At 42.0% G+C, this 13,584-nt stretch overlaps 1 protein-coding gene across 1 annotated transcript in view; it reads left to right on the forward strand.

Annotated features, from left to right (window-relative positions):
* Nucleotides 1-13,584, forward strand: part of LOC136572041 (phospholipase A2 inhibitor and Ly6/PLAUR domain-containing protein-like) — a 38,850-nt gene that overhangs the window by 17,881 nt on the left and 7,385 nt on the right. The window contains exon 2 of the mRNA XM_066572659.1: nt 8,218-8,331. Coding sequence (XP_066428756.1) covers nt 8,218-8,331 — 114 coding nt within the window. The remainder of the gene's footprint in view (nt 1-8,217; nt 8,332-13,584) is intronic.

Below are 13,584 nucleotides of genomic sequence, written 5' to 3' on the forward strand. Positions count from 1 at the left end.
TTGTCACGGATACCAGTGACGCTAACAACCTCCGTTCCTTTGCCTGTTATGATTTACAATCAAAGGCATAAGATCCTTATAATGCGGTCCGCTGCGTTGGTATACAAATGTGACATTTACCTTTCGATGGACTTGGATATGCGTAAGGACCATTATGATGACTATTTTACTGCACATGGCTATTGTTTATAGATACTAGCGATTTAATTGGAGTGACTCACTTTAACCAACCCACAATGGGAGGGATTACCTCATATATAACTGGTTCAGCAATCAACCATATTCATTCCCTAGCCTACCATCAAGGCGACGGGTTACTACCACTATGCTCCTGCTGGAGCCCTTTTTTTCTTTTTATTAGGGCTTTAATTTTCATTTGAGGGCGCTCTGAATTAACTTTGCAGCCAAAAATTTACTCTTTAACTTGGGAATGCAGACTTGATTGTAATCCCTGAGTTCTTTTTTAGAAAAGCAGCAGTCTTTTTGGTACACAATAAGACTGGGGTTTAAGACACACATTGGTGTCTATCCCCATAAAGCTGTTTCTATGCGTTAGTAAAAGGCTGCTAAACACTTTAAACTGTATGACTATTGAGTTATAGTCCCTCAGTTTAAGAATTAGCCTGTAACGCTTTATTAAGGAGCGGGAGTCACTTGTACTTTGATTATTACTAATGGGTCTCCAAGCTATTGTAGGCGACCTATCTATTTTATTGCTATAGCCAAGAGCTCATCCTATATTTCAGTCAAAAAATATCTTTTGATACTCTAAGAATTTATCTAGCCTTTACCTTCAATTTAGTACTATATCTCCTGATGATCCACAAAAAATCATGTGGTGAAACGCGTAGAGTTAAAGTACTTATTTCACGTACTAAACTATTGAGAGTCAAAGTACTGAGTCGAAGTACTTATTTTACGTACTAAACCATTGAGAGTCAAAGTACTTATTTCACGTACTAGAACCATCTGAGGCAGTCATCATTACTGTACTACTATTTTACAGCTGCTCTCAGCGCATAGAGGAGAAATTATATCCTCTCCTGGCTATCTACTGTCCTGTATTTGAGTCTAAACATTTTTACATATCAATTACCTGAAGCAGATACCATCAAGCTATCTACTTGTATTTTCTTTAACATCTAGAGGAAATACATTCCCTGCTTAATACACTTTGGGTTGTAACCGACCCTAACTTGCTCCACTTGAAATCATATATTGTGGGTGATTTGGACACATTAGTGTCCGGCGATTGTGCTCTATTGTTCCATCAAAGATCTTCCACACAGAACAATAAGGCATTTAGTCTTGGTACCTGTATCAAGACCTCGCATGACCAATTTAGGTCACCAATCGAACACCCACTCAATACGACTCTATATAAGGGCTAAGTGGGGATTAGAGAATTCTATCTAGCCCACATTGAACAAATAACTAATTGAGCCTTTACTCATCAACATCTTGAGAGTCTGACAATTGCCGTCTTAGTGGAGAATCTGTTTATTTAGACTTAAATAATTATTGAGTGTCAATATTCAGGGTGCCACGGATAATAAGTGGTCTATGACACCTGGTTCACCTATGTTTGTTACCTATGTTTGTTAGTGTTGTGCCCTTATTCGTATTTTAACGGTATCTTAATAAAATTTATAAGTTTTAGTATAAGTCACGTCTGTGAATTGGGCTTTATCTTACTTTAAGTTGACTTTTTTCTGCCCCCTCTGAGAATTCTTAATTTGATTATTCATGGCAGGTTTTCTTTCGCGAAATATTTGCACATCTGAATGGGTATCTGAGGCAAATTCCGTGTTCTCCGAGAAAGGCTACACCCCCAGTCCAGATAATATTGCTATAAGACCTACTTTCAAAGAGTTAACAAGAGTATATAAAGAGTACGTTAGATGTTGGTGGGAGATACAGGGCCTGTCAAAATATGAAGAGCATAAAATCGTACCAAGAGGTTTGAGAATTTCTGTGTTGCCTCCAGTTCGTTGTCGCAACCCAGAGTTCCTCAAAAAATGGGAGACTGAAGCAACTAATTCATCGCTCAGACTCATCAACCTCCTGCTAGAAGAGGAGAAAATCACCCTTACTAAAAATCAGAAACAACTGGAGGATTTAATAGAAAAATCAAAAATCTTTCTGACTGATCCTGAATACTCCTCCCTAGAAAAAACTTTACAAGATAACATTTCGAAGTATACTCAACATATAAAGGACAGGAAACATTCCTTGTTTATGAGAGACCTTGCAGACTTCAGAGATAATAGGGCCTATCTCGGTACGAATAAATACTCAGGAACAGAGCCGAGTTCCTCAGAAACGGAACAGTCTGATACTGAGGGTACTAGACCTCGCACATTAAGCTATCCACGTTCCAATCGAGCTCGCAATAAGGGTCGAGGTAGGGGTCGATCGAATCAACAATCACCTCAAGACTTCCCTATATCACAATATTTTTTACGGGGGCGCAGAGATCAACCACCGAATTACTGACATTATCTGATAAGCCTACAACCAATCAGGCTATCTCTAGCCATTCATTGGCTGACGAAGAAATGAAAATTATCAACTTGTCTACACATGTACTAACCAGTCAGGAAACTATGGTGCTGAAGAGGGGGCTGTCCTTTGTCCCGACGACCCGCTTTCAGCCGTTCGTCTGGGCAAAGGACATCTCCCTCTTCGTTAGAAAATTACGCTGGAAAAAATACTTTTCTATCCAAGATGCAAAACTAGCCAATGATCTTGGCCTTGATAAATCTGATATTCCAGCATTTAGAGCCCTTCAGAGTCTTGAGGAGGAGATGACCTTACCTTTAGCGAGTACCGATTGTAAACTTCGCAATAAATCCAACCCACCAGCTATCAATTGTCCAGAATTGGACTTATTTGAAAAACTGGTTTTGAGAGATTTGAAGAAAATGAAGCCTGAACATAGGAAAACCCTCAATATGACAAGATGTGAAAAGTTAGCCTTAATGGATCTTGAAAGTAATGAGAATTTGGTGATCAAACAATCCGATAAAGGGGGTAACGTAGTCTTACTAGATAGGAGTAAATATATTCAAATGTGCATGGACCTTCTGAGTGATAAGACTACTTATGCCATACTTAGGGAGGACCCAACCAATGCGTTTCAAACAGCCCTTAACAAAATTCTGCTTAGGGGTAAAGAATTGAAATGCATTAGCAACAACGAATTTAAATTTATGACTCCTACTACTCCTAGAATAGCAGTGTTCTATGCCTTACCTAAGATCCACAAAGGCACCAGCCCATTGAAAGGACGTCCAATCGTATCCGGTATTGATAACATCACCCAGAATTCCAGTGTTTATCTGGATCGCATGCTGAGACCATTCGTCTCAGCACTTCCATCTTTTGCGCAAGATACGATGGACGTCCTACGTCAAATTGAGGACATCACAGTTGAGCCAGGTACAATGGTGGCAAGCCTCGATGTCGAGGCACTCTACAGCTCGATCCCCCATCAAGTGGGATTACGCGCTATCACTTATTTTCTATCTCAGAGAGGAACACACTACCAGGTTCAAAACGAGTTCATTTTACAGCTATTAGAATTCGTGTTGACACATAACTACTTCCTGTTCGACAGGAGGTTTTTCCACCAGCTCAGGGGTACCGCGATGGGGACACCATGTGCCCCCACGTACGCAAATTTACTCCTGGGCTGGTGGGAAGAAAAGTGTGTCTTCTCCACTGAAAACAGTGCCTGGTCGACATATGTTCTGTCATGGATAAGATATATTGACGACATACTGATTCTTTGGACAGGGTCCGAATCACAATTTTTTGAGTTCGTCACCTGGCTTAACGACAATGACCTCAATTTGAGATTTACAGCCGATATCAATAAATCATCCATGACGTTCCTTGATATAACCATTGAAATTCGACCTGACGGAAAAATCTCGACTAACCTCTATCGTAAGAGTACCGCCACGAATAGCTTACTTTCTTGGAACAGTTTCCACCCGCAACCCCTCAGAAAAGGTATCCCTAAGGGGCAATTTCTGAGAATCAGACGGAATTGCTCCGAAGAAAGTACCTTTAATGCTGAGTGTCAAAAACTAAGGGCTAGGTTCCTACAAAGAGGCTATCCTACCCATGTTTTGGATCAAGCAGAACACTTTGCACGGAACTGCAAAAGACATGAGCTGCTAATCCCAAAAATAAGGGATGAAACATCAGAAATGCGTATTGTGGGGACCTACGATACAGGACAGAAAAAGGTATTGGAAATACTACAAACATACTGGGATGTCCTTCAAAATGACACAGATGTCAGCACCTATATTCCAGCATACCCAAAAGTGACCTATCGCCGTGGTCGGAATATCAAGGATCATGTAGTGAAAAGCTTTCTAAAACCTTCAACACCTCCAAGTAATTGGCTTTCACGTTCTATCCCCAATGGCACGTTTACATGCGCCAATTGTTTGGCGTGTAAATTTATGAAAAAAGGAAGTGGCTTCACGTCAACCACAACAAGGACAGAATACTCCATACGGGATTTTATTAACTGTCTTTCCACCAACGTCGTGTATATCATCACCTGCGTGTGTCATAAACAATATATCGGCAAAACGAGGCAGCAATTTCGCCGTAGGATTCTGGCACACGTAGGCAACATCGATAGGAAAGAAGCCACTTCAGTTTCCACTCATGTTTTACAGCAACATAGTGGTGATGCTACATGCCTTAAGTTTCAGGGGGTGGAAATTGTGAAATCGGATGGCCGAAGAGGCGATATAGATTCACTGCTACTGCAAAAGGAAGCAGGCTGGATCTATAGGTGCGACACTGTTCAACCTGCTGGTTTAAATGAACAACTTCTGTTCAATTGCTTTCTTTAAGGACTATTACTTATGTTAAATTTGATGGCCTCATCCTTTGTACCCGTACTGTGCATGTGCAAATATTTCCATCGGGATTGCCCGTTAATTCTACAATTATATCTATTTTTGTAGCATGACATTATATGCTCGATTTGAGCTTTTATCTTCTACCATTTATCAAGCTACATCTTTAATAAAATAATTCAAGTATGTGTGCGTATTAACCATCTAGGCACCACACTATAATTATACTTACATGGGATTTAAGTTTCTGAACTATCCTTTGTTATAACAAATGACTGAGATTTATAAGTTTATCTTTTTTTTTTTTTTTTTATCAAAATATGTTTTTTGCTTTTCCTCTTCCCTCCCCCCCGGTGGTTTCATGAGTCATCCCAATATAACTCTAAAACAACACCTACCTGAAAGATGACCATTTACAGGCCTTATTGATATTCCAGAAACAAATACTTTATTAGAATCAAAAGTCATACATATTGGTCTCCGCAGTAGTCCTACGTCACGACGCTGCAGTACTGGCAACACTTCTAAACGTTCACCAAGTCCTGGCATTAATGCCGCAACGTAGGGACGCCCACCTGCGTAATTACGTCACACGGATCTTCCCAGGGAATTGGCAGAGAGATACGTTCCAGCGTCACCCCTTGCGATCAGGGCTCTAGCCATTAGCGTGTTCGTCAGACGTAATGGCGTCACATGCGTGACCCCGCCCCTCTGGCGGTGCCGTGGGCACGCTCCCCCATAGGGACGCCCACCTGCGTAATTACGTCACACGGATCTTCCCAGGGAATCGGCAGAGAGATACGTTCCAGCGTCACCCCTTGCGGTCAGGGCTCTAGCCGTTAGCGTGTTTGTCAGACGTAATGGCGTCACATGCGTGACCCCGCCCCTCTGGCGGTGCCGTGGGCGCCTCCCAGGCGTTGTCACGGATAGCAGTGACGGTAACAACCTCCGTTCCTTTGCCTGTTATGATTTACAATCAAAGGCATAAGATCCTTATAATGCGGTCCGCTGCGTTGGTATACAAATGTGACATTTACCTTTCGATGGACTTGGATATGCGTAAGGACCATTATGATGACTATTTTACTGCACATGGCTATTGTTTATAGATACTAGCGATTTAATTGGAGTGACTCACTTTAACCAACCCACAATGGGAGGGATTACCTCATATATAACTGGTTCAGCAATCAACCATATTCATTCCCTAGCCTACCATCAAGGCGACGGGTTACTACCACTATGCTCCTGCTGGAGCCCTTTTTTTCTTTTTATTAGGGCTTTAATTTTCATTTGAGGGCGCTCTGAATTAACTTTGCAGCCAAAAATTTACTCTTTAACTTGGGAATGCAGACTTGATTGTAATCCCTGAGTTCTTTTTTAGAAAAGCAGCAGTCTTTTTGGTACACAATAAGACTGGGGTTTAAGACACACATTGGTGTCTATCCCCATAAAGCTGTTTCTATGCGTTAGTAAAAGGCTGCTAAACACTTTAAACTGTATGACTATTGAGTTATAGTCCCTCAGTTTAAGAATTAGCCTGTAACGCTTTATTAAGGAGCGGGAGTCACTTGTACTTTGATTATTACTAATGGGTCTCCAAGCTATTGTAGGCGACCTATCTATTTTATTGCTATAGCCAAGAGCTCATCCTATATTTCAGTCAAAAAATATCTTTTGATACTCTAAGAATTTATCTAGCCTTTACCTTCAATTTAGTACTATATCTCCTGATGATCCACAAAAAATCATGTGGTGAAACGCGTAGAGTTAAAGTACTTATTTCACGTACTAAACTATTGAGAGTCAAAGTACTGAGTCGAAGTACTTATTTTACGTACTAAACCATTGAGAGTCAAAGTACTTATTTCACGTACTAGAACCATCTGAGGCAGTCATCATTACTGTACTACTATTTTACAGCTGCTCTCAGCGCATAGAGGAGAAATTATATCCTCTCCTGGCTATCTACTGTCCTGTATTTGAGTCTAAACATTTTTACATATCAATTACCTGAAGCAGATACCATCAAGCTATCTACTTGTATTTTCTTTAACATCTAGAGGAAATACATTCCCTGCTTAATACACTTTGGGTTGTAACCGACCCTAACTTGCTCCACTTGAAATCATATATTGTGGGTGATTTGGACACATTAGTGTCCGGCGATTGTGCTCTATTGTTCCATCAAAGATCTTCCACACAGAACAATAAGGCATTTAGTCTTGGTACCTGTATCAAGACCTCGCATGACCAATTTAGGTCACCAATCGAACACCCACTCAATACGACTCTATATAAGGGCTAAGTGGGGATTAGAGAATTCTATCTAGCCCACATTGAACAAATAACTAATTGAGCCTTTACTCATCAACATCTTGAGAGTCTGACAATTGCCGTCTTAGTGGAGAATCTGTTTATTTAGACTTAAATAATTATTGAGTGTCAATATTCAGGGTGCCACGGATAATAAGTGGTCTATGACACCTGGTTCACCTATGTTTGTTACCTATGTTTGTTAGTGTTGTGCCCTTATTCGTATTTTAACGGTATCTTAATAAAATTTATAAGTTTTAGTATAAGTCACGTCTGTGAATTTAATAAGACATATTAATACTTCCACTGCAGCAGCATAAGGCCTCATGTCCACGGCTATATTCATATTTAAAATCTGCAGCGTTTTTCCTGCACGCGGATCCGCGCCCCATAGGAATGCATTGGACACCCGCAGGTAGTTAAATACCTGCGGATGTCATTTCTCCCTTCAGGCGCGGATCCGCATGCGGGAAAAAAAACGCGACATGCTCCATTTTAGTGTGGGTCTCCCGTGGGGACGGCTCCCGCAGGCTTCTATTGAAGCCTATGGAAGCTGCCCAGATCCGCGGAACACCCGTACCAGAATTAAAATTCACCTGTTCGGACGCTGCGGATCTTCCCTCCGTCGCGGCCGGATCTTCTTTCTTCGGCCCGGCGGATGTGTCCGATACATGTGCGCGGCCCGCTGCCAGCGTGCCGAGCACATCCGCCGGGCCGAAGAAAGAAGATCCGTACGCGACGGAGGGAAGATCTGCAGCGTCCGGACAGGTGAGTTTATTCTTATTTTTAGCCTCATATCCGTGGGGCAGGAGGGACCCGCTGCGGGATTCTGCATGGAGAATCCACAGCGGGCCTGATTTTCCCCGTTGACATGAGGCCTAAGTCTGTGTAACAGATGTTACCTCTCATCCTCTTCATACTGGGAGATGAGCTTTTAGACATCTGTCTCCGATGCCGCTGATCTCGGTAATAAGTGATAAATGTGCTGATTGTGTGCTGTGTGACATCTCTCTAGGTTGTGCTCTCTCGTGTACGAAGTGTATGTCTACATCCTCGACATGCTCAGGCATCAGCATTACTTGTCCTTCAGGATCTGTGTGTGGATCCACATACACACAAAGCTTTGTTGGTGAGTTCTATGATTAATTCTTTCATGACCAGGGCTGTTTCACATACTGGAATGCTGAATTTTAAATAGAATGTTTAATAGAGTTTCTTAGTCTACTCAAATAAATATAATCTCTCATTTTATATATATATATATATATATATATATATATATATATATATATATATATATATATATATATATATATATATATAATTATTTTTTGGCAGGACACTTAGCGCTTTCTAATTCTTTCAAACTAGAGTGGATACCTTTTTATTCTGTAGGTTATCCATGGTGATAAATGGGCATAAACAGAGAAAAATACACTCTCACTTTTGTTTTTTTTTCTTACTAAAGTATTTGGTTCAATCTATTATATTTACCCCCTAAATTAATTCCCCTAGTTCTCCTGTGCGCAGCGATGCCAAATACGCGTACATTGCCTAACGTATGACACCAATATAGCGCCGCCAGAACACAGCCTTTACTTTAGTTTCTTATGAGTTCTCTCTCCAGGAGTTTTGCAGGCAAGAAAACTACATTTTCCTTCCCTATCACAGAACAGGGTTTATCTGTCATGAGCCAGCGGGTGTTTCTGTATACCGGAGCGAGCAGAGCATCCAACAGAGCATATAGAATAGTGAGGAGAGCGCCATTCGCCTAGTAATAAAAGTGAAGCAGGCAGGAAGGGGTTAAAAGCCAATTCATTTCTCTCATATATACGTGTATGCTGTGTAAAAGCCTGTCTCCTTCCTCCGATCTCAGCAGCAGAATGGACAAAAATATGTCAGTTTGACAAAACAGCACAAAACTCTGATGCATATTTACAGTTGGTGGTCCTGAAGGGGTTAAAGGGGTTCTTCGCCCTTTTTTCAACTCGTGACCAATCCTCTGCATAGATGAACACAAGAAGAAAGTGTGCAGAAAATACTTAATTGTACAAACACCTTAAGTTAAAAGCACTTAACCCCTTAGTGACGAAGCCAGTTTGCACCGTAATGACCAGCTAATTTTTCAGTTTTTTTCATCATCTGATTCCTAGAGCCAGAACTTTTTAATGTCTCCATTGATATAGCCATGTGAGGGCTTGATTTTTGCGAGACAAGTTATATTTTTAATAGCATCATTATTGGGTACGTATAATGTACTGTATAACTTTTTAGGGAAAATTGGGGGAAAAAATAAATTCTGTCATTTGTTTTTTGGATTTCATTTTCACAGTCTGCAACATAAATAACATGATAACATTATTCTCCGGGTCGGGACGATTCCAGCAAAAACAGGTTTATACAGTTTATTTATGTTTTGCTATTTTTGTACACAAAAAAAACACTTTTTTAAAATAAGATTTGCCTTTGCGTCGCCGCATACCTAGAGGCAGAACATTTTTATTTTTCAATCGATAGAGCTCTATAATAACTCGGTTTTTGCTGGATGAACTCCAGTTTTCAGTTGCATATGCTTTAATAGCTTTTTATACCATTTTTTCTAGAGAATAGATTTACAAAATATGCAACTCTGGCATGTTTTTTTTTTATTTTTAACGGCATTGACCGTGAAGTATAAATAATATGTTAAATTACTTCTGTGGGTCACTACAATTATGTCAAAAGCAAATTTACATAGATTTTTTAAAAACTTTTTCACACTTAACAAAAAATGTATCTTTTTATCATTGAGTTGAACTAGCCTTTTTTTTTTACCATTTTCATTTTTTCCTACTCCTTTTTCAAAAATCCTAACTCTTTTATTTATTTAACAACATAGATGTATGGGGGCTTGTTTTTTGCGGGACAAGTTGTATTTTTCAATGGTACTATTTAATGTATCATATAATGTACTGAAAAACCTTTAAAAAAATTGTAAGTGGAGTGAAATGTAAAAAAAACCCCACTAAATTCCGCCATCTTTGCGGGGGGTGTATTGTTTCTACGGTGTACACACTGCAACAAAAATGACATGATAACTTTATTCTATCAGTCAGTAAGATTACCCAGCAAACACATTGCGAAAGTCCTATGAATGAAAGACGGAGCCCCCTTACTCTATCAGCATTTTACATGCCACGGTCACACTGAATTGGGTTCCTATACAAAGAAATATAATCACCTGAGTGTCTTCTGATTTTCCTATGTCCCTGGAATGCTCAGAGATGCTCTATTCAGCGCACTGCATAGGCAGAAATTACATCCCACCTACTGCTGGAGGAAGCCAGTACTGTACTGGTATTTTGCCCATTTCCAATTTGGAGCAAACGAGTGTGCAGGTGCTGTAGTAACGACATGTTCAATCAAGAGAAAAAGCGTTCAAATCCACTACAGGCAATAATCAATAAAGATTCTATACAATGTAATATGTTAATGATGGTACCATGTCATAAGCATTGGTTCGTAACAATTACAGATATTGTAGTCATTCGCATGTGCTCCTCTCATATAATTAGGGCAATTAGTGGGGTAGAGATAGCACTTGTCACAGTGAGATAGCACTCTACTAGAGATGAGCGAACGTACTCGGATAAGCACTACTCGTCCGAGTAATGTGCTTTATCCGAGTACCTCTCTGCTCGTCCTGAAAGATTCGGGACGCGCTGCGGAGCGGGGAGCTGCAGGGGAGAGCGGGGAGGAACGGAGGGGAGATCTTTCTCTCCTTCTCTCCCGCCCGCTCTGCCCCGCTCCCCGCTGCGACTCACCTGTCAGCAGCGGAGCGCCCCGAGTCTTTCAAGACGAGTACAGCGGTACTCGGATAAAGCACATTACTCGGACATGTAGTGCTTATCCGAGTACGTTCGCTCATCTCTACACTCTACCAAACTCCTCTCCTGGAGGGAACACGCGCAACCTTTTGCCAAGGCCCTGACAGGCCATTCCCAGGCAACGCTGACCTAGCGGTTGCCTGTATATGGGTCTTCTTCTTTAAATGTGTACTTGTCATGGGTGATGCCCGCACTTCCATTGGACTTTCATCAAGATGACGGAAATAATTTGATACGAGTCCAGTAATGTGATTTTTAGCAACTGGAAGTGCACAGTTTACTAAACACTATTGCCGGAGGCAAAGCAATACAGCATAGTCCAATGAGAGCACAACACAGTTCCAAAGATACACTTGTCCAAACAGAATAAAGCAGGAATACAGTTGAATTCTCACAATGACAAGCTCTTCAACGCTCTCTCTTTCTGCACTTTAACAGTAGGTAAGCTAAAAGCTGATCCTCCCTCTTTAGGTAACTGATGGGATGGATTTAATAGTTTAGTTGAAATTAGGCAGTTTAGGAAGGGCCCTTCTAGAAACTCCTGACTGACTTTCAGTAAGGGGTTTATATAACTCACGATTAAGAAGACAAGGTGGTTTTACACTTTTTTCTGAACTCTACTTATCTCCGGGTGGTGTGGATTAGATAGGGCTCTCACTCCCGGCTATTTTATCTCTGAACTGCAGTGACTCTCTCCCCCCCCCCCCCCCCCCCCTCAGTCCTTTCTTTTTCTCCCACCCCTCCCCTCTGCCTCCGGTGTTTTTCCTGCTCTTTCTCAGGTTCTGTTCTCTCCACCAATCAGGGAAAGCCACACAAACAGCCAATGGTAGATCAACTTTTGCTAAGCAGTTTTGCTGATTTTTAAAGTAAGGAAGGGAGGAAAAGAGGGTTCCTCTGAAGGATGACACCTTCTTTGCCTCCTTAGAACAGGATGCTGATATAGTGGTTTATTCTGGAGAACCCTCCGGCCCACTACAGATGGATAGATAGATGCAAAGGCTAAGATACTGATCAGAGGAGAAAGACGAACTGTAGTGCCTGACAGACTGATTGAAAATGACATGATTGTAACCATATGGAAGGTAAAGATGGTGGTCATAATTATATAGCAAATACCCCACAGTGAAAGAAGCTATCTTCTGGATAGGCCATCAAGTAGTTGATGGACAGGAGTCTGTTGCTCAGGATCCCCATCCATCAACTGACCAACGACCTTTAGTCATGAAAGAGCTAGGCCGGCTGCACACGGCCGTGACGGGCTCCACTGCGGAATTCCGCGGCGGAGCCCATCACGGCTCCCCCCAGAGACCCCCAAACTTACCTGCGGATCCAGCGGCCTCGCTCCCGCATGATGCTTCGGAGTGACGCGCCGCAGCATCATGTGACATGCCGGCCACGTCACATGACGCGCCGGCCGCGTCATATGACGCGCCGGCGGTAGGTGGAGAGGCGATTTCACGCTATCTTCCACTGTGCTACAGCAGAAGATAGCGTGAACGGACGGCTTCCATTGACTGCAATGGAAGCCGTCCGCGTGTACACCCGCGGCAAATAGAACATGCCGCGTGTGAGGACGGGAGATTTTACGGTGCGGAATTCCGCGGTGGAATTCCGCACCGTGAGCTATTAGGTTCTATTGAACCTAATAGCTGCGGGCAACACAGCAGATTTCCGCCGCGAATTACGCGGCAGAAGTCCGTCCGTGGGAAGGAGGCCTTAATGTCCTCCTAATCCGTTTACTTCCAATTTTGGCTGGCAGATGTCTGTGTAAAGCTTCACATCCTGCAGTGTCAGGACGAATGCTAGGATAATGGCCAAGTTATAGACTTAGAGCAGAATGCTTTGCCTTTTAAGTCTCTTTTTCCCCATCAACAGGCTAATAATTCTATGGTAGGTAAAATGAGTGCTGGTCCTACAGAAGAAATGTAGGAATAGAAGCTGTCATCAGAATAGATTTCCACTACAGAACAATGTATACTGTAAGAGAGGAGCAGGGTAAAAGCAGCAGGAGCTATTAAATCATGCTTGTCAGGATCAGCGGATGCTTTTGGCCAAATCCTGAGGTACAACTGATTTCACCCTTTAACTCCAGCAGTCAGGATGTGGGTTTTGCTGTGGGATCTCCAGACCGTTATTCTGGAAGTGGTCCCAGTACTGTGGCAGCTGAAGGTACTGGAGGCTAGGTGTGATACCTAATAGTGTGAACATTCCGGGTCAGGGCAGATGGCCCACTTCATTATGAGGGACACACCAGAGATCACATCAAAGATCCAGGCTGGCAGCGGGCAGTAGCATAGTCAGTATAACAAGCCATGGTTAGAAGTGGAGACAGGACATTGTCAGGAATAGTCAAATATTGAGAACCAGAAAATCAGAACGAACTTGTAATAGCACCATGATAAGACCAAAATGATCACCATTTTCGGGCATCTTCCAAACCTTTCACGCTGGTGTTATGACCAGCATGAATTTTTCTACTGGATCATCATGTCCTGTTTTCTAACCTCACTGCTTAC

This window comes from Eleutherodactylus coqui, chromosome 6 (genome assembly GCF_035609145.1).
Source record: "Eleutherodactylus coqui strain aEleCoq1 chromosome 6, aEleCoq1.hap1, whole genome shotgun sequence".
NCBI classification, from domain to species: Eukaryota; Metazoa; Chordata; class Amphibia; order Anura; family Eleutherodactylidae; genus Eleutherodactylus; species Eleutherodactylus coqui.